Raw genomic sequence first — 22558 nt, 5'->3', positions numbered from 1 at the left:
AGAGTGAGCAATAATGCTCAACCATAATAAATAATAGTATGAAAAGACTGTTAAAGAAATTATATTAATCCGTATAAGGATATGTATTTATTTAAAGTAGTTTTCTTGGTGATACACACCTCTTTTCAAAACAATTATTTGATTGACTTATTATCTTTAAAATACCTTAATGGTAAACCCAACACCTAGGCTTGGGTTACGGTATTGCATCTCAATTCCAATTGGAAGAATAGTACATTCACCGGAGCCCCCGAGATACGATGATCAGTCGTATAACGGTATCATTTTCTACATGTAGATGGACGAATTTCTTACATCCTAGTTGTCACCCTAGCCACATTCGGTCTTTATATGCATTCTACCCGGGTATGTTTTGCATACTTCGTATGTCCTTCAGTACACATGGTACCTTCTCATACGAAAAATTAAATTAGCAGTCTCCCCAGTCCATGAAGTACTGGATCTCTACCCCTTCTTTATCCTTTTAAGAATCCTATCATATACTTGGAATCATCGAACTATATAGAAGTTCCCCAAGCGATTTACTTGTTGATAGGCACATCCCATCTCATATATGTATATATATGTACTTCCGAAAGTTTTCGGAGGAAGTACTAAGGATGTGAGTTGACCGTTGTTAACTGATCAATAAATAAGGGGGAAGTTTCCTTTGTAACTATGTTTAAATATTTAAAATAAGTCGAGATATATTCATCGACCATCTGAAAGTATTCGTAAGATTTTCTGAAATCCAGGAGTAGTTTAGAATATGTTTTATGATTTTTAAATTATATTAAATCATTTAATAAATAATTAATATTTAAATAATTATTATTAAATAATTGAACCTCAAATAATTATGTTTTAAAAGAATATTTGAAATAATATTCATTGTTCGAGTAATTAAATATAGTTGAAGGATTACGATCTTTGGAAATCGTTTTAAATAAATTCAAGGTATTTAATACTTCACAAGTGGACATCGAGTCCCTTGAATTAAAATAAGTACTGACTTTTAATCGTCCAAAACATCTCTGGGATGATTCCCGGGTTTATACTTTATAAAAACTGACCAACTCTCAGTCTTAAAACTTATACATCATGTTCTACTATAGCGTTAATATTCTTAAATAAAACCCCTCCAGAATACTTTCGGGTTTTCATCAAATTATACTAACAGATCCTCGGTCTAAAATATACACCTCATATATACAATGCTACTCTCTAGCGTTATCGATTGAAATTCGATAATATTCTTATACTGAAATCATTAACATATCGTATGATATTATATATCACAGCCCGTAAAACATCGTAATACAAAATCATGTATATATCGCAAATATTTGAAAACAAACACAAAACAACAATTTTAAAAAGGTAGGGTTTGAAAACTTGCCTGAAGTCCAAGATACGTTTCCCGACTTCCTCTCGTTCCAGGTTTTCTAATAAACAAATATCGTAATCTTAATCAGTATTCCTAATCCCATCACCGACTTATATTTCTAATAAGTACAATACTTCATAATTTTCAATATTCGTCCGACTCGAAATAAGTATCAATCCTTGGTTGAAACGGACGGTCAAAGTGGTCTTCTACAGTTGACTTTACCAAATGTTACTATTACGCGACTCGCACTCTAATATTTTTAATAAATCGTAAAATTAATATTTTAATACTAAACCACCTCGAGTAACTTCTTGAGTACTTTTAATATTTATCATAAAAGTTTCATTTTGATAAAATGAATTTAATTAGGTGAAAAGCATTTCAAAAGTTCGGTCAACTATGGAGTTTTGCTATTCAAACCGTTTTCACTAAAACGTTGATTTCTCTCAAACCGTTAACTCAATTGATGTACCATTTTCGTGTGCACGATCTAGACAAACTTTAGAACACATTATTTGAAAATGGTTTTCTGGTAACAGGGGTGAAAAATCCCGAAGCGGCATTTTTCTAACAGTGGGTTGCGTTGGGTGTTTTTACTCCGCGCAACCTCGACTCTGACATTTTTATAAATTGAAAAATCTATATTTTTACATGAAATTTTTATGAAAGTTAATAAACTCTATTTATTACTCTCTGTTAAAATTTTATGATTTTTAAATATTTTTAAGTTGATCATTTATATTTACAAAATTTGTAATTTGTAGCAGTTTTTGTCGCGCAAATCGTTTTTACTAAAACGGTCATAACTTTTGATCTGTAAATCGAAATCAAGCGATTCAAGCGCCTAAAATGTCCTCGTAACATTGTATATAATATTTAAGTCTTACCTTTCAAGAAGCTACAGTTTATATATTTGGAAACTTCTGCAGAAAACTTAAATTATGATTTGTTCATTTTAATGAGATTACAATTACGATTCGAGTTTCGTTTTCGTCCTAAATTATTATGCAACCATCAACAACAACCATATCATCATCTCAAAACTAAATCCTCTCAAGAACATCATTTTCTTGAGGCAACAAACATCAACCTTAATATTAACTAACTAAACATCAAGAAAATATCAAACCAATCATTAAAACCATACTTATATCCAAGATCCTTACTTTTCTTGAAATTTAAAACTTAAACAAAGTTTGGATGAATGTTTGTACCTTCCTTGAAGGTTGTTAATAATTAATAAAGTCCTAAGATCCTTGATGAAGCCTTGGTCTAGTTTTAGGAGCCTTAAACTTCCATGAAAAATCAAGAAAACAAGTTAGTGATTTTCGGAGTTACTATTCACCTTCAACTTCAAACATTTTTATAAAATTGAAAATTTCATGGATGGACTTGAAATTTGGTGTGTGACTTAACCATGATATGAAAGAGCTTTGGTAATAATTTGGTGATTTTTGAATGATTATAACATGAGATATGAATTTTTCTTTCCATGGTGTTCTTGAAATCAGCATTGTATTTTGAAGAGAGAGAGAAAGAGTTTTGTTGGCTTTCTTGAAATGCTTCTCTTGAAATATTTGTGAGATATGATTTTGTATATATCCTAGTACTACTAAATCAATAAAAATCTTGGCTAGCCATCCTTGGTTGCAAGCTATTCTACTTGGTTTAGAACCTAGGTTACTATTTAGCAGCTTTTAGGTTATCATTCCATCTAGTTAGGTTACTATTTGGTTACTTGACCATATTTAGTTTCTTACTCTAGTTAGCTAGTATAGTTAGCTTGGTTTGATACGTTTATATATTCGTTTACGCGTTCGCTCGGTCGCTTATTCGTTTTCGTAATAAATTCTTGTAAACGGTTCGCGGTGTAAATATTTTCTTATACGTTCTTTACGTTTTAAAGTATCGTACTCGGATATGAAATTGTAGGATTTTAAATGTGTAATTATATTGTAATTCTCGTAATCCTTGATGGTTCATAGATACGGTCGTTTTTCAAAGTTCGTTTTCTTCGAAAACTAATAACTTTTACATACACTCATTTGGTACGTATAATCATAATATCAACTCGGAATCTTAAATTAAAAACTCGTATATGGTATGGTCGTAAAAGTTTTTATTAAACCACAAGGTTACTATTCATAAAGGCCTTTTATCTATGTCAAAAATTTGGGGTTTTACACACATGCTCATATAGAAGGACCAACTTTCAGAGTAACATCTTTTTCTTAAAACTATTTCCTTGCACATGTTATTTTTGAGCAGCTTAACATAACACAGTTATGCACGTCTAATGTTTAATTTATCAGAATGTGTTTTGTTATCATCAAGGATGTAATTTATGGTTGTTATTCTATCAGTCTTAAATTGGGGGAGATTGTTATGAATCAAGACTAAGTTCTGATGATTAACAAAACTATATTTGCATAATTATGTTAAGACAAAATGTAACCTCTCCAACTGCTAACCGTAAGGGATAACAATTGGAGGAATAGTTCATCAAATGATGTGGTCATTGTAACATCTTCTCTGAGAACTCAATATAGAGATATCAATGTAATTATTCATTCAGAAGTCATGTTAACTTAATGGATAATATAGAATAGGATGGTTAAGTGTAAATATTCAATGTCATGTAATTCATATTAAGTGATGTGAATCTTCAACTGCTAAATGAAGATAAACATCAACTGCTATATACATCAGCCTATCCACTGCTAATTAAATGACTATCAATGGATAAGGGAAGTTGTACCAGAATGACTTGCACGGCTAAGGGGTCCTACGGCTAACAACTATCAATGGCTAATGCAGATTATAACTACTCATAGTTTTGTGACATTGGTCAAAACCTAGTACTGTCACAGCACATGGGCTGATAGGTATCTCAGAAAAGAAGATGAGAAGCCAAGAAAATTTTTGCATGTGATCTTGGATTCTGAAGAAGAAAAAAAATTCCATTCCAATGCATGACAATTTGGAGAGATATTCAAGCCTGTGTAAAGATAATATTTATCCTCATCTGTCAAGTATCACGGAAAAGAGAATGAAGAAGTAAACTTGCTGGACCTCGAAGTCTGTAATATGTATTGTGTGGCAAGCTTTGTAACTTGGTTATATATAAACTAAGTGGTAGCAGTGTTTCACTTAAGAAATATGTTTTACATTTTCATAGAGTTTGAGAGAGATATCCCCCTCTCAATGAAACACTGTAAACCGCAGTTGTGAGATTACTCTTGTAATTGTAACATATTATTTTTTCAAAATTACATCTCAGGTGGCAAGTCGAAAAACAAACCACTTGAAATTATGAACATATGTGTTCATCTTTCCTCTCCCACGCACAGATTAACTTGAAAATTTTAATTTGTATTCAACCCCTCTTCTACAGATTAATCTAAGTCGATTGTTAATGAATAACATTAATTTTGCACTCCATTTATAAAGCATGATGTTAATACTTGTTAGCCGTCCAATAATGAAGATTTTACACGTTTTTATTTGATTCTACTTCATAAAAAATGAACATAATTGAATTTTTGATCCGCTTATTACAATTTGATCAGATATTCGATTTTGAGGATTATCAAAATTCTATTTTTTTTATCGTAGGTAACCCGCAGCCGCTACCCTTCGGGTGCGCACTGGGTAAACCCTACGGGCTCACGCAATAGCCTGCAAACCACATGAACCAAGATAAACCGCATTTAAGCGACAGACTCTGACTCAGGAGGCATAATCATAAATTCTCCTCCCGTGGTATTCGAACCTGTGACCAAAAGGACAATTCTATTTTGGTGTTAATTTAGTTGGATATTTGAATTTAAAAACACGAAATCAAATTTACGAATTTGCGATTTGATATTTTTGTAAAGTTATGATATAAATTTACAAAAAAAATGGAATTGCACATTCAGATTTCTTACCGTTGAATTGAATACCAATTTATTTATTTAAATTTCTTAGCCGTTGGAGCGGTTACAAATTTATAAATTTAATTTTTTTGACCGCTAACACGAATACCGTACAAATTAGGATAATCAATTTTTTCTTCATTCATCCTAAGTTTATAAGAAAACCTCAAACATAATTTAAAAATTAAAACCTTGAAGGAATAGAATTTAAAGTAATTTCACCATCTTAAAATATCAACATACAGACAAAGTAATTACCTAACTATTTCTGTTTATAGTTGAGACACTAATATGGCAATTTAAAGAATTGAATAATAATTAATAATTAATACTAATATGAATATCCGTTTGAAACTTATAATTTCCATAAACATCAACAAAAATCATGGGATCCCCATTCCAAGAAGCCCATCGTATCAAACACACCAACACTTTGAGTTTAAACCACTTCAGAACTTTGCGCTACAAATATTCAAATCTTGAAAACACTCCAATTCCAAATAAAAAACCAAACTTTACATATATACACACAAAACAAGAACCCCCCTTTCTTTTTACCCGCCACCATGACAAATCCTCCGACCACCGGCGCCGGTGCCGGACACACGACAACCCCACGAATCTACTCGACGAATCAAGCGGTGGGTAAGAGCCCAATTCACCATTTTAGTACTTATAGACAATCAGTTGTTCCCCATCATAATTACCCAAATATAGCACCGAGGGGTCCACCACAACAACAGGGGATGATGTACCCACTTGGATCTTCCGGTGGCCGTGGATTTATGCCTAGAGTGCCTTATGGAAATCCGGCTAGAGTTCCGTATGGGATGCATATAATTAGGCCTACCCATTTGCAGCAGCAGCAACAACAACAACAACAACATGGTAGTAGTAATCATAATCTTTCTGTTGGTGCTGGTGTTGTTAGAGGAATTCCTGTTGTTTCTCACCCAAAGGTTTGATTTTTATCTCATCTCTCTCTCTCTCTCTCTCTCTATATATATATATATATATATCTCCCCCTTCTCGCTGTCTCCGTTTGTGTGTATGTTTTTTTTGCAATTTAATGAATTTGGGTTTGTCTGTGTGTTGAAGAATTTGGGTCTGGTTCCAGGTTGATAAAGTTTGTTACTTTGGAATTGTGGTTTGATTAGTTGCTATGATTTGGCTGATTGAGTTTGAAGGAAGGATCAAGATTGAAGAATTTTGTTTGCTTTATGAATTTTGATATGGACTTAATGTTGTTTGTAATTCTTTTTAGTTGATGGCTGCAGATTATTTTCAGTTATTCAAACCAAGAACCTTCTTTGAGACATCTAACTGTTTTGAAGAGCAGAGATTTTTAAAAGAACCTGTTTGCAAACAAGTTGTAATTATAGATGATAGACTGTGAAATTTGGATTTATTTTCGTGTTAAATCTTGTTACGGTGAATATATGACTCCAGTACGGATTGTTCTTTTAAAGTTTATTTCATTACTTATTTTATTATATTTTCAACTTTGTTTTAAATTCTTGTTGGGTTTTGGTATGGTAAATGTTGTATTTTTCAATATATATAGGAATACACCCATGGACCTATGGACAGGGAAAAGTTAGCAATTTCGGAAAGTAGAAAAGGGTTTTTGATAATGATTTCTACATGTTTGAGTACTGATAGGTACTTTCTTTGTTTGGGATCAAAGCTTTGTTGAGTTGAAGTTGTCATCAAGATGTATGTTGCCAGGAGATTAGCAATATGCTTGGCCTTTTATAGATTATAAGTTATGTCCATTTGACATATCTTTAGAAATTCTAGTGGTTTATCTGTGAAGAACTGAACATGATACAGTATGTTATTTCTTTATTTATCTGTTCTTTTTCTACATCATGTCAAACATATGGAATGATGGTGTTGGGCATGTTTGCTGTTCTAAAACCTTGATATCATCAAAGTCATATTGATATGTGCACAGCATTGTGTTCCATCATCTCATTAAGTTAGGCCAATTACAAATTGTTCTTTGCCCGTCTACAATTAGTTTCAAAGAAGCCATCGATTCTCAGTTTTCTACCTCACTATTTGTTAAGTAGTCTTCAGGTTATAAAATCTTTGAGGTACTTGTAGTGGAAATATTTTTGTGTTGTAGTTTGGAGGTGAAAAACTCATGTTTTAACCAGTGTTTTGATGTGCACTTTAGTTAGAAAATAATAGGTTCATAAAGAAATAATGCACTCTCTATTTTATTTTTATTCTTTTAAGCCATTTTGTGTAGATTGCATGAACTCCCCGTGTAAGCGTAAAGCAAGATATAAAACTCGAAGTACTGAAGTTGTTAGAGAAAGCTTCATTACAGTGCTGTTATGTTTTATTCACGTGCAGTCCTTTTAAGTTTTCTTATGTTTTGAATCTCTGAGTGCTACTTTCTATGATCCTCAAATATGTTGCATTTCCTGTCATAGGTTGCTGCTACACCATCTTCAATCTCTGATCGTAATGGATACAAAGATACAAGGTACTATTACTAGATCTATTGCTTCTATCAGTTCTGTCCATGTTTAGTTTGCAAGTTCTTTAAATTGAAAAGTATATCTAATTGTCTATCTGGTGTCAGCAGGGATATAAATAGGGATGATAGTTTTGCGACAGTTAGAGATCGAAAGGTAAAGCTAGTTTTCTTGCTCATTTTACATAATCAGTTCCATGCTATGTAGTAGTTTCTTCTTTATAGAAGCTTCATCTGCATTAATATATCTTTGATGTATTTGAGCTTTGTAGATAATGAAAACCAATCTTTACTACATTGTAATAAATGTACGTTAGATCATTTTAGTCGGTTTGATTAACCCAATTCTTTGGGTTAACCCAGTTTTTTTTATTAAATTATAAAAAATGTTTCCAAAATGTTATATAATAATACTCATAATCGTATTTAAAATCTAATATCATACAACATAGTCTTGCCAAACCAAGTAAAATTTACTTATACATCTCAATTTAATCACCCCAGAAACTCCATCTTTATATTTATAACGGAATCTATCTATAATTCCAACTAATTACTTACATTAAATCTAATTAATTTTATCATATTTTTAATTCTTTATCTATATTAAAATTCATTAAAACTATAAATATAATAAAATTTCAATTAATATGTAATATTTAATGTTAAAAATTTTCGAGGACCTCCTAACTCTAAATAAAAAATATATTTTGTTTAAACCAATTTTTTAGTATTATAATATATCTAAATTATATTCTAAATATTTTACAGTTATACTTATAGTCCTACTAATATTATATAACATTGTTATACCAAGTACAATTTACGTGTACATCTATCATCACCACTCAAAACTCCTCTTCCTTACATTTATAACAGATATCTATTTTATAATTGCTTATATTAAATGTCATTAAAATTATAATAATTTAATGCTATATTGAAATTTAAATTTGTTATAAATGTTGGTAACATAAACATAAAACATTTGACCAATACCAGATCATTGATTTTCTGCTGAGCTAAAAGATACATACCTGTAAATTGTAATTATTTTAAGAATCAAAGCGAATCTTCTTCTCTTAGAAACTTTAATTTCTTGGCGGCTTTGATAAATATGGGCCAAAAAAGTCTTGCTTTTTTTGCAGAAGTCATAGCGGGCGAAACCTATAAGCGGATATAATAGTCTGTCCCAGCCCATATAAATTAAATTTTGATTGTTAAACTTTCTTTGAAAAAGCTCGCTTTTTACTGTTTTTGGGGATTTTCGCATTAGGCTTTTCGATCTTAAGACATGCTAATTGAAATCCACTTATCTTTTTTGTAATAAAGCCCAAAATTAGGGTTCGATCCGCTATGGGCTAAGTGATCAAACGCTTTTCACAACTATGGTTGTGGGTTTGAGCCTCAGAGGAGGCATGTGTGTGAAACCGAGAACTTTTATTTATATAAATAGCTGAACCAAAAATAAAATAAAATAAGAATGATTAATACATAGACCATTGGATATTTGCAAAGTAAAGAGACAGTTAATTCTCATAAGTCAACATAGATTATTTTTATTGGCAAATTTTGGGGACTTTCTGCTCAAGATCTTCCGAGTGTGTTATAAGAGCCATTAATAGCTAGGTAGCGCCTAGGTTGACTAGTCTAATATTGGGAAATTTGAACTTAGTATGTTGCAGGAAATTATGATAGAAGACATGACTATGATAAAGGATATGTTTGGTTTAGGAAATTAAGGTGGTGCCATTATATTTTTCCTACGTCAGTAGATAGTTTTCCAAGCTTTCAGCTGACTTACTCTCTTGATCAATGAAGAACAAGTTTTACGTAATTTTCAAACTATAGTCTGGCATTGGTTTTCTCTGTAATTACTGAAAACCTAGGAGAATTCTGAAAAGTATAGAAACCTCAATCACGAAATTCTTTAAATTTTGTCACTAGAAGTGGTATGAAATATATATGCAGATGGACACAAACATAGATATATATAATATTTTTCTGCATAATGGTGCACAGTTTGTTCTTAAATTTATAAATTTGAAACTTTAATTTGGCAAGATTTTACACATTTTAGAGCACTTTCTCCGGATTCCATTCCACTGTAATGCTCATGAACAACACCCACCCGGATTGTATTTTTAGAATGTTTTCTTTTCACAAGTGTTGTATGGTACTCATCAGTGCACAAGTTTTCTATAAAGAACCCTATATCATGTAATCAATGTTTAGGATTACTGACCTGAACCTACTTTTTTTGCCAAGAGATATGTAATGGGGATAATACTATCGGTATTTACGTTTCCTGATTTGACGTAATAAATATATTATCTTGATCGTCTGGCCATTATATTATTATTACACACCTGTGTTCAGAAGTCTCATTCTACAACCCATTGTAAATATTTTAATTCTTACAGGCAGTACATGCCTTCTCTCCTGATTTTCAGGTTAGAATAACTGATGGTGCATCTCTTTATGCCCAATGCAGATCGTGGCTGAGGAATGGTCTCCCTGAAGAAAGCCAGGTTTGAGCCTTGGAAAATATGATTGATCACATTTTTGATTTCTTCTAATAAAAATATTGCATACCACCCCCAATTAACTCCTGTATCAATTTGTTAGTATGGCTTTCTAAGGTTATATACTTCAATTTCTCTTATAATGTACCTAAACTATTGGGGCAACCGGGCAATATCAGTTACTCTTCTCTTACAACATGCTAGACTGTTAGGGTTTTACTATTATACCTATAAACTGAAAATAGATACTATATAATATGTAACCCTTTATTAGGCTTCCTCCCTTATATAGTTCTTTATATTTTAAACACGTTTTATGCAATTCCGAAATTTCCGGTGATATAGGAATTCAGGTTATACCACTCACTGCACTCAGCTCTCAGCCTATCACAATTATGACCAGGATCTAGAAAACAGTATATATGTGGCGTGTTGTGAAGATCTACTGACAGGCTATATTTTAGCATAAATATTATTAGAAGTTGCAGTGTACTTGAAATTTAAACTTTACTCTCAAAAATGAAATGAGTAGTAATTTATAATTTGGTTGCTGAGTTTGAATTACAACTGTTTCATGTAGTGGTAAAGGCAACCCTTCCCTGGAACGAAGGTCATGGGTTAACTTTCTCACTCTTTATTCCCTTGTATAAATATAATATATATATATATATGTGTGTGTGTGTGTGTGTGTGTGTAAAATCATACTCAACCTTGCTTGGGGAGGGAACAACAGGGGGGTAACTAGGAGAATAAATAAGATTATCATCTCTTTTCAGTTGGATATGTCTACTCGTGCTCCATTTCTCTCTGCTTGTAAGTATTATAATTGCTAACGTGGTGAGGACTTGAGAATGGTCAGGGGACATGATTCACCATAATTTCATTGTCCTGAAATATATGGAAAACTTTCCTCCTTATCTTCAGCCCTTGTACATGGCAAGTTTCTACAAGAAAAGATTCTAATTAAACTGCTTATTTGTCTGAAAGAAAGCTGATTTGCTAAATTCAGTTGTTAATCCTCGAATGTGTAATTCTAAATTTTCAATTTGGGCCACAGCTATGTGATTTATTGTTATGAAATACCCCCTGTTATATTCTTTTGAGTAACTTTAGCTTACCTAACAATTGATTGCTTCTTTTGCAACATCTCTGGTTTTATTGTTTTTAAGTAAATATAGTTATATTTCTTCAGTAGTATAGTTTATCTGGCGTCTTACTTGCATTTATGCTTTTCCAGCCGCAATATTTGGATGGTGTGAAGCCTCTTCCCAGACCTTTGCCTATACCTGTTGGAGACATCCAATCCCCCAAAGAGGATCGCGATAAGGAGGAGGTCAGTACTTTTTAATGATATCCATTATCTTTTTCTTGACAGTTTCTTTGTAAACATTATGTTTGTATACATGAGGATGTGGCATCCCACATACAAATGAAGGAACAAGGAGATAAGTGTGTAAATAGTGAAGGGCGTATGAAAGATTCAAGTTGAAAATTTTACAATGCAATACACTGATCATATTTAACCAACAAAGTCAATATATGTCTTTTTACTTTAGAAAAACAACGTATCATATGCCAAATTTGTAGTCAACATGGTTTCATTGATCATGCCAATCTTGAATTTATAATCCATCAAAGTTTCTTGTATATTCGAAATAAACTTAAAGTTTCATAATATATAAACATTGAAGTTTCCAAGTCTTTTGAGTTTAGATTTCATTATTATATGCGTTTACTTTCAGCTTGAATTTAATTTCAGCTTTCATTTAAATATTCAGGAAGATATAGATGTGGAACAATTATCTTCAAAAGAGTTGCTTCAAACGCACATAAAACGTGCCAAAAGAGTTCGAGCCAGGTACTTACTACAACTGCTTGTATTTTTAAATATAATTTTTTATTATTGTTGTTTCTGTTTTTTTAAAATGTTTTGCTTAAAGAGTTCTAAGATGGTGCTTGTGGTGTACTATAGCTAGACTGAATATGCAAAATGAAAACTTTCCAATAATTATGCAATGTCTGAATATTTGTGTGTTGTGTGAGTATGTAATATTTTTATTGTCTTGCTTCATAACAATGGACCTTTCCTTTGAATTGGCTCTCTTTTTTGTGCATGTATCGACATTATTTATGGGGTCTTTCGCCATTTCAAAACAGATGACACAGTTCAATTTAAAATTTTGAAATATTACGAGGGAGCTCCCATATTTATATTTCATCTGTTTTCAAGTTTATTTTTCATAGAGTCCGCAGGAGCAGGATTATGGTGCTTAACGGCTTAAGCATCATGTGAACTATAAAAAGCTTCATCTGCCACAATTATTGTATTGTAATGTCATAATGCTATGTAAATTCTTAACATGGAGATGGTCAATCAGATGACCTTGGCACATTCCTCTGAAGGAGAGGAGAGAGAGGTAAAGGTCTTTTAGGAATGCGAAACTTCTATTATGCATTTATGCTCCTTGGTTTCAACAATTTTTTTGCTGGGGACCTCTAAATAGATATTTAGGGTTAAACGACTCTGGTATCTAGTGAGAAGATGGGCAATGCAATGCATCTGTGTATAATGGTACTCCGCCACTGGAATCTGAAAGAAGAAGATGAATTTGTGTCCCTATTCCGGTGGCTTTAACACTTAAGCAATTTTAGGTTTGAGTTCTTCTTTATATATTTGCGCTTGGAATTCTATAATGCGAACACTAAGAATTATAAGTTCTTCATGATGGTTGAGGGAACCCATGATATATGCAGCAATAAGCTATGTTACTCCGGCTCTACTGTTTAGGTCAGCGTACCCATTTGGACACGACGCTTATTTCGTGTCGGATCCTTTGACTAAAATGTGGACACTTTGACCTATTTAAAGATCAAACATGAGTCAAACTTACAATTCAAAATAAATGTGAGAAGAAAGAAAGAAGAAAGAATGAGATAAATGTAGAGAAGTTGTTTAATTTGTGAAATCCTTTAGAAAATCAAGATTAATCTAAGTTCTATTGTTAATTTCACCAAGATATCTAACTTACAATACTTGTTTATTAATATATTATTCCGTGTCCATGTGCCCGTGTCCAAAAATAGGATAGTGTCTCCGAGTCTCCAGTCTTTAGACTTTTCAGGTCATTTGGATATATGCGTGTCCAACACTCTGTACCCGAGTTAGAATAACATAGGCAATATATTTGCATAAGGTTCTTTATTTTTGACATGCAATATCTCAAGACTCAAGGTATAATGTAATAATGTATTAATGTGGTCTTCTAGCCATTTGATAATTGTTCGAGGCCTATACACCTGCGTGTACAGACAGTTATACAAGTTTTTTACACATGCTTAGTTAACGTTTTAGATTGATATGGAAATTTTTATGACTGGAGAAGCGTTTTTGTCATGCAATTGACGTCACAGTATGGATTAAAGATATGGTTAAGCTGATCAATATCAAATGGTCTCCCAGTATATAAGGCCTATCTATCATAATACATCTATAAAAGGACTCACACTGGTCCAATAACTGTTGCGAATTTTTGTCATTGCTTTATATGGTGTTTCTATTTGCAGTTTCTTCTTCCATGTTTTCTATTGATCTTTAATGTGCATTTTTTTAATCCTATTGCTTGGAACAAAATTCAACAGTCAATTTTATAGTTTTTGTCGATCTGTGCATCCCTCAACTAGATATTTATCCTTTAGCAATTTTTTCTCTTTTGCATCCGGTTGATCCCTGCTTTACATGGTAGTGTCTACTTGATGGTCTTAGCGTTTACTAGATATTCTTAGCACTACAAGCGTACAGTTCTTGTTAATGGATCATCAGCTTAGATACATATATACATATACATATATATATGTATATTAGTTTTGATATTTACACATAAGCGTGTGTGTGCGTGCACAAGTTAGAAGAGTGCAATAATGATCAACTTGACATAGTGTGTGCGCACACAAATGAATAAAGAATTCCTTGAACATTCAAGTGACGTGTAAATGTTTCCTTTGCAGATTAAGAGAAGAAAGGCTTCAAAGGATCGCAAGATACAAAACCAGGCTTGGACTTCTCCTTCCTCCAATTGTTGAACAACTCAGAAATGATACGACAACCGGAAACTGAATCACCACACCTAGCATTGCTTTCACAAAAGATATTCACTCTGCATACCAGGATCATGTTTCATCAAACATTTGAGTTAATTAAGACATAAAAAGTTTAGAAGTTCATGGAATCTCTGGTGTGAATATCTTTAAGGGCGATAGTAATAACCTTTCAGAATTCTACTCTCTGAATGTATTAGTAATGTGCTTGTAGGTAGAGTGTTTAGTTTGCGGTCATAAAGTTAGGATTGAAAGTGTTTTCGTCAGGGTTTTTCCTCTCGAAAATTGTGATGTTTGAGCTGATAATTTGTATAAATTTTATAGTATAATTGAGTTCCTAATATACGTTGATATTAACTATTTGCAAGTTTCAAGTAGTTGCCCAGTTGGATAGTATCCATGAATGAAATGTTGAATTTGTTAGTTTGTATAAAGAAATCCTTTAAAGCTTAGAGCATAATTCCTAAGCGGCTTGCTCAGTAAAAGAAAATCTGAAACCCAACAAACCTGTTGATCACTGTCTAAACAACGAAAAGTCTCGAATGGATTTTTTTTCATTATTTAAAACTAGTCCTTTTCCATTATAGTGTCCAAAAAGTGCATAATTAAGTTGGTCTAACTGTTTTCAATTGTTAATCATATTTGCTTTACTTTAGAATAGGTTATTGACTATTAAAATCGAGAGAATTAGGAGAATAAATCCAAAAATAAGAATCCTATTATATACCGAAAATAAAATTATTTCTCATATTATCATTTAAATTCTGTAGAATCACATGAGACATGACTATCTGTAATAATATTAAAGGTAACCCTACACCAAGATTCAATCAGTACTGACAAGCAGCACCTGAATCTAATAATTTGTGTACATATCATTCTTCAACTTGATTTCCCCAACAAAATCAAAGGGGAAATAAGAATACCAAAAATTCATCGACAACAAAAAACCTTTTTTTAATTTTTCCTGCTCCTTGATAGTAGAGACTTTAGGCCTCTGAGGGATCATGATGATCCGGCGGTTGTAGGCTCAGTTCATGAGCTGCGATGATATGGCGGTAGTCGACGATGGGGGGTAGTAGAGGTAGCTACACCTTCTAGACAAGATGGGCACGTAGCAAGAGTTGTGGCAGGAGATTGCATTTGCATGTAATATATTGGAGGTGATATTTTGAGTGCTCTCAGTTGTTGAAGCTCTTTGTGCAGTTTCCTATTTTCTTTAGTTAGTGTTTCAAAACATCTCTTCAACTTTTCACAATCAACTTCTGTTTGCTTCAACTTTGTCCTGCTTTAAAAATTATTGTCAAAATTAATTGTTACAAGTTTCTCAAGAATTTCTATATAGTTTTTTAAACACACAAATATTTAATGTCTATTATAAGACTAACCCAGCTCTTCTGTTTTGAAACCAAACTTCGACTTGCCCAGGCCTCAGATTGAGTTGTTTCGCAAGGGCATGTTTTTGTTTCTGCTTCATCCAGAATTACAACGTCAAGGACAAATACAAGTAATATATGCGCTAGTTCATATAAGATTATGCATGCACACATATCTAATTATGACTAAATACATAGGCATGCCAAACACAAACACAGATATCACACATAAACAGAACATATGGAATAGTACAACATGATTGGGAATTGATAAAACTTTCGCCTAAATATGCAAGATAGATGCAATATTGACATTGCTTACCGGGTTTAGGGTACTACTGTGTTCCTTGAAGCTATTTCCAAGAGAAGCAGATTGTTGTTTCGAAAGTCGAAGTTTTTTCCTAGTAAGCCCGTTTTCATCCTCATCGCCACCTCTACCTCCTCCAACTACTTTGTTCACACGATCGTCCAAGCTCTTTTTACATCCAACATGTCCTCCGTGTTTCGCCAAATTCCAACTAGACAACGAAGCCGTTTTATCTTTACTGGTTCCTGGAGATGAATGTTTTTCTATATCTTCATCTTGAAATGATTTTGAGGGGAGGCTTAAGCCCATACAAGAGCAGCTAAGCTCAGAAAATTTTGATTTAGAAATTTGACCTACATCCACAAATGGTTTCAATGAAGATGAAACTCCTAAGCTCAACTCCAGTTCCATTTTTAAGTACTAATTCCAAAAGGAAAAGGGACTTTAAAGGGAAAAAATGGGTATTCGTGGATATAACTTGGAGTTAATTATGAGCTGCGGAAACAGGCTTGATATAGAGTTATGCAAAAGAGTAGCGCTAAGTATGATAGGCCATAAATAATCGAGCCCAAATAAAGGAGCAGAAACCCAGAGGAAGAACACCCCAGGCCCAAACTGGGATGGTCCCCGGTGTCACGTGCCACATGACAAAAGAGTCAACTGTCTCATGTTACCCAAAATGGAACAATTGCATCCCAGCCGTTCATGTGCAAAGATCCCAAGGCAACACTGGTGGAAGAAGGAAACCTGACCCCACAGTCCATCCAAACCGTCCAATCAATCACCAACCAAGAATGATCAAAGGATAGTATGAAGAGGTACAAACCCCAAAACCCCTAAATCTTGGAACCTATAAAAGGCCCCAAAAAGAGGGTTTTAGGGGTTTGAAAAATATTTGACTGCTACACACCTGTACACACACCACTATACATATTTTTGAATAGCTCATTCTTCCCTCTTCTTTTTTTTTCAAGAAACCCCATTTCTTATTCTCACACCGGAGTTGCCGCGGGAAACAACCCCCCTCCGGTTCTGTTTTGCAGAGTCCCCTACCTAACAGGTTAACCTCACTCCGGCTGCCACGTGGACAGGGCTCTAGCGTACGTGAGAGAGGAGAAGACCCGAGAAGAAATAGAGTTATCATTGGCGCTAGAAGGAGGGGTGAACCTCCGGTGGTGTGGTACCATCTCCAGCTACATTACACAGCTCCAGGAACCAAGAAAACCCCCTCCCAGGTAAGAACAAGACCCTCACTCTCCTCAAGACTCATTTTTCTTATCTTCCCTTCCAAAAACAGTCACACACCCGTTGCACCTTTGCTACCTTTTCCCATACTCTGTTCTGAAAAAATGACCACAAGAAAGAGAAAACTTCGGTCTCGGGAACTATTCAACCCACCGTTGTCCCACCCAGGGATGGCGAGATGGAGGAGATAGAAGAGGAGCACCCCCCATAACTCGTGCTTCAACCCAACTCCAGCCCGGAGACTAGAGAGTAACTAAATAGAAAGCAGCCCACAAGTATGCAGAAACCTCAACAAACCCCTGGGGAAACATGACTCCGGAGCAGATTCAAGCGGCTATGAATCCATGGAAAGAAAAGAACAAGGCTCCTGAAATCCGTCCTAGGGACCAGGAAGAGCACTCTGAAGAATCGCGGGGTTCAGTCTTGGACCGGATTGGCAAAACTAAGAGGCCGTCAGAAGATATCCGGGACGAGATCAAGAGGGCTACACTCCGGGACCGCATCCGGAAGGAAGAAGAGGCCAAAGCCAAGGCCAACATTGAAAAGAGGATCCAAGAGGAGGAGGAGAAATAAAAGAAGAGGACACGCAGGGTTCATGTCTTTTCAGATTTAGAGCAGGACAAGGAATCTAAACAGGAGCAGTTGGCCCGGGCTCTCCGGTACCTTAAAAGAAAAGTTGAGGGGGACGTGGAGGTCGAGGCGGCGGCCACACCCTTCACTAGAAAATTGGAATCCACCCCCCGAGAACCAACACTCAAACACTTCAACTTCGACTCTTTAGACGGGCTTGCCGACCCTGAAGAACATCTGAACTACTTCGAACAAATCTCAAACATATATGATTACAACGACCTCACCAAGTGTCGTTTCTTTGCTTCAACACTAAAGGGAGGAGCACAAAAATGGTTTAGTAGAATCTCTTCCCGAAGCATCGACTCTTGGAAAGACTTCCGGGAAATATTTCTGAAGAGGTTCAGGGCGAACCACATGAATGAGCTCCAGATGTGCCACTTGGAAACCATTCAACAGCGAAGCAGAGAAACTCTACCAGAATTCATCAAAAGGTTTCAAGAAGCGGTCAACCAGCTCTCCAACCTCGAAGAAAAGGAAGCCGCGAATATTTTCCGGCAAAATCTTCACCCGGTTTCATGCGAAGGCTACGTAAAAGACCTGATCCATAGGGAACCCCAAAGCGTTGCTTCTTCCTATGCGATGGCTTCAAAGGTTATCAAGGAAAATAATTTCCTCACATCCATGAAGATGAACAGGCGAATCCGGGAGGATGATGAGTCCCCGGAGCGTTGCTCCTCCTACAGAAAAGAAAAGAGGCACAAGGCAGACAGGCAGACCAATTATGTGCAGCAGTCTCGGGGAACCCCACCCCGGGACGACTTCTCCAGATCTCAAAAGTTTGAAAGGAATCCCAAGCCTAAGAAGGAGCCAAATCCAGAGCCCGAGTGGACACCGCTCAACCGGCCCCGATCTGACATCTTAAGAGAAGTCAAGGGGAAACCCTTTTACTACCCCAAAGCCGCTGCTAACACCCCCCAAGAACAGGGCGCGAGATAAACATAGCGGATATCACGAGGATCACGGCCATACCACGGAGAACTGCTTTTCTTTCAAAATGTTCATTGAAGAGCAAATCAAGAAGGGCGACATGAAACAGTACCTGCAAAGAAGACTCAATAATAGAGATAAGCCCTCTAGCGGCGGCAAGCATGTGATCAACGTGATTTTCGGGGGAACATCCTCCCCGCCCCGGAGCCCAGATATGGACAGTGATATTATGATGATCCAGCCCGCTGAAGATGAACCCATATACTTCTCTAATGCCGATTATGAGGGACTGGATCCGGAACACAACCAAGCCCTGGTCGTGACTCTCGAAATTGCCGAAAATGAGGTACAAAGAATTTTGGTTGATAATGGTTCCTCAGCTAACATTGTCTTTGAGCACACACTTAACATGATGAAGTTGAGACACCTTCGCATGGATCCCTGCCTCGAAGACCCCCTCTATGGATTTGGGAACAATATGATCCCGATCCACGGGGTAATATACCTCCCCATGGTCTTTGGGACCGCACCCCGACAAGTCTCTCATGTCATGAAGTTCTACGTGATCAGCGCTGCATCCTCTTACAACACGATTTTGGGAAGGCCCACCATCACCAAGCTCCGGGCTATCCCATCAATAATTCACTTGAAACTAAAGTTTCCCACCCCGGGAGACATTGGAGAACTTAGAGGGGACCGGGGCATATCTGGAAGATCCTACGGGCAAGCCCTGGTCATGGCCGAAACTGACCCGGAGAACAGGAAGAAGACAATGGCCTTACCCGAAGGCCAAAGCTGCAAGAAGCATCACGAACATTTCAGCAAAAGGCCAAGGTTGGACATCAACATGATAGAGGATTCGGGGTATAGCGTAACCAACGCCGACGCCCGGATACAGAAGTTTGTGGAGATAAAAGAAAGAACCAAGGTAGAACCTGCTGCCCAGACGGTGGAAATAGAGTTGGATCCCGGGAACCCCACCCGGAAGTTAAAAATTGGTAAAGGGCTAGAGACATCCTTCCAAGAAGAACTCATCTTACTACTACGAGAATATGCAGGCGTGTTCGCATGGGCACCGAAAGATATGCCCGGGATTAACCAATCTGTGGCAATGCACAGTTTGGATGTAGACCCCCAGAGTAGGCCGATCAAACAAAAAAGGAGAAACTTCGCCCCGGAGCGGCAGCAAGCAATAGACGAATAAATAGAGAAGTTGCTCAAGGCCGACATCATCTGTGAAATTAAATACCCCGACTAGCTCGCCAATGTGGTGTTAGTCAAGAAGACGAATGGAAAGTAGAGAATGTGTGTCGACTACACAAGCCTCAACGCTGCATGCCCCAAAGATTCCTCTCCCCTCCCCAACATTGATCAGCTAATCGACGCAACTTCGGGCCACACTATGCCCAACTTTATAGACGCCTTTTCGGGATATAACCAGGTCCGCATGAATCCCAAACATATCACCAAAAAAGCCTTCATCACTCATCGGGCAGTCTCTGCCTTTATCATGATGCCCTTCGGGCTCATCAATACCGGAGCCACCTACCAGAAAATGATGAACACAATCTTCAAGAGCTAACTGGGGAGGAATATAGAATCTTATGTAGACGACATGATCTCCAAGTAGCTTACGATCCCGGATAATATAAAGGACCTCAAGTAGTGTTTTGACAACCTGAGGAGATACAACATGAAGTTGAACCCGGATAAATATGCGTTCGGGGTACCTTCAGGCAAATTCCTGGGCTTCCTGGTCATCGAGAGAGGAATCGAAGCAAACCAGGAGAAAATCAACGTCATAATAGAAATGAAGATACCTCGAACTCAGAAGGACATCCAGAAGTTGGCAGGAAGCCTGGCGGCCCTACGCAGGTTCATCCCGAAGCTAGCGGAAAGATGTCTCCCTTTCTTCGAATTACTAAAAGGCTCCCGGAACAAGAAGTTGGTAGAATGGACCCCAGAATGCCACATAGCTTTCGAAGAAGTCAAGAGACACCTGATGAACCCCCCGATGCTATCAAAAGCCAAGCCCGGTGAACCTTTAGCCCTCTATATCGCTGCCGGCCCCAAAGCCGTCTCTTCTGCCCTTGTCCGGGAGGAAGGAGGACTACAAAACGCCATCTACTATATCAGCCAAGTTCTCCAAGTTCTCAAAGATGCGGAGACTCGATACCCAAATTTAGAAAAATTCGCCTTGGCCCTCGTACACTCCAGCAGGAAGCTAAGGCAATACTTCCAAGGCCGAGAGATTAGAGTGGTCACAGATCAGCAGCTCAGAAAGATCATCCACAAGCCAGATGCCTCCGGAAGGCTAGTCAACTGGGCCATTGAGTTAAGACAATTCAACATCAAGTTTGTGCCACGGACGGCGATAAAAGCCCAGGCCTTAGCAGAATTCGTCATGGAATGCACCTTCTCGGAGCATTAGCTGCCCGCTTCCAGCAGGATTGCCCAGGAAGAAGCCAACCCAGGCACAGGCTGCTGGAAGCTCTATGTAGACGGGTCATCTACAGCGAAAAGATCCGGAGTGGGCCTCATTCTAATTAGCCCCGAAGGTTTCACCATTCAGCAGGCGATAACCTTTGCCTTCAAAGCAACGAACAATCAAGCTGCGTATGAAGACTCATCTCCGGGCTTAGATTAGCAAAATCTCTTGGCATTATGAAGATGATTATCTACAGCGACTCCCAGATTGTAGTCAAGCAAACCAGTGGGGAGTATATTGTGAAAGATTCAAAATTGGCACAGTATCAAGCAATGGTGCGGGATATCCTGGAAACCATCCCCGATATCACCATCCTCCAGATTAATAGAGAAGAGAACTCCAAGGCAAATGAGCTATCCAAGCTCGTACAGAACACATCGGACCTCGCCAGTTCGGTATACTTCGAAGAGCTTAAGGCACCCAGCACAGAGCGAGCCGAGGTCCTGTGCATCGGCAGCCCAGACAACTAGATGACTCCCTACGTAGCCTACCTAAGGGACGGAACACTCCCGGAAGACCAAAACAAAGCCAGGTACTTAAAGCACAAGGCCGCTCGTTTCTTCCTGGAAAATGGTCAGCTATATAGAAGAACATTTTCAGCGCCCACCCTGAAGTGTGTAGACCTGGATGAGGCAAACTATTGTCTCCGGGAAGTTCATGAAGGAATCTGCGGGGATCACTTGGCAGCCAAAACTCTGACTTACAAAGTCATTAGGCAAGGATATTACTGGCCCACAGTCCACGCCAATTCCATTGCCTACATTAAGAAATTCCCTCAGTGCCAGAAGTTCAGCAATGTTCCCAGACAAAGCCCCAGCCTGCCAGCGTCAATATTATCTCCGATCCCATTTTCCATTTGGGGCATAGATATCATAGGCCCCTTTTCTCGGGAAAAAGGTGACCTCCACTACGTCCTGATAGCCATTGATTATATGACAAAGTGGTTAAAAGCTAAGGCCATGAGAATGATCAATCAACAAGATGGTATCAAATTTATGGATTCTATCATCATGAGGTTCGGAATCCCAGTAGTCCTAGTCTCTGATAATGGGCCACAGTTTGTTGGGTCCGACTTTGAAGCAAACTTGAAAGAACTCGGGGTCAAGCACAAAAGGGCATCGGTGGCACATCCTCAAGGAAATGGGCAGGTCGAAGTGACTAACGGAA

At 36.8% G+C, this 22558-nt stretch overlaps 2 protein-coding genes across 4 annotated transcripts; one reads left to right on the top strand and one right to left on the bottom strand.

Moving 5' to 3' along the window:
* Nucleotides 1-5690: 5690 nt before the first annotated feature.
* Nucleotides 5691-14777, top strand: LOC141724291 (uncharacterized). 2 transcript variants are annotated; one of them, XM_074526366.1, is made up of 7 exons: nucleotides 5691-6266; nucleotides 7752-7804; nucleotides 7907-7952; nucleotides 10249-10326; nucleotides 11558-11653; nucleotides 12099-12178; nucleotides 14326-14777. In XM_074526366.1, exons 1-7 carry the CDS (start codon nucleotides 5874-5876, stop codon nucleotides 14432-14434), a joined length of 855 nt encoding a protein of 284 aa, XP_074382467.1. In that variant the 5' UTR covers nucleotides 5691-5873; the 3' UTR covers nucleotides 14435-14777. The 2 variants fall into 2 exon arrangements, with proteins under 2 accessions (XP_074382467.1, XP_074382466.1); XM_074526365.1 differs by having other exon boundaries at nucleotides 7904-7952.
* A 415-nt stretch (nucleotides 14778-15192) lies between these two features.
* LOC141661598 (homeobox-leucine zipper protein HAT14-like) lies at nucleotides 15193-16517 on the bottom strand. 2 transcript variants are annotated; one of them, XM_074468604.1, is made up of 3 exons: nucleotides 16114-16517; nucleotides 15804-15883; nucleotides 15193-15703 (listed from the first exon to the last, which is right to left on the bottom strand). In XM_074468604.1, the coding sequence occupies exons 1-3, from the start codon at nucleotides 16507-16509 to the stop codon at nucleotides 15451-15453; spliced, it is 729 nt and encodes a 242-aa protein (XP_074324705.1). In that variant the 5' UTR covers nucleotides 16510-16517; the 3' UTR covers nucleotides 15193-15450. The 2 variants fall into 2 exon arrangements, with proteins under 2 accessions (XP_074324705.1, XP_074324706.1); XM_074468605.1 differs by having other exon boundaries at nucleotides 15193-15700.
* Between the last annotated feature and the right edge of the window lie 6041 nt (nucleotides 16518-22558).

Source organism: Apium graveolens, chromosome 5, assembly GCF_009905375.1.
Source record: "Apium graveolens cultivar Ventura chromosome 5, ASM990537v1, whole genome shotgun sequence".
Classification (NCBI taxonomy): Eukaryota; Viridiplantae; Streptophyta; class Magnoliopsida; order Apiales; family Apiaceae; genus Apium; species Apium graveolens.
This window is presented reverse-complemented; position numbering and strand designations above follow the sequence as displayed.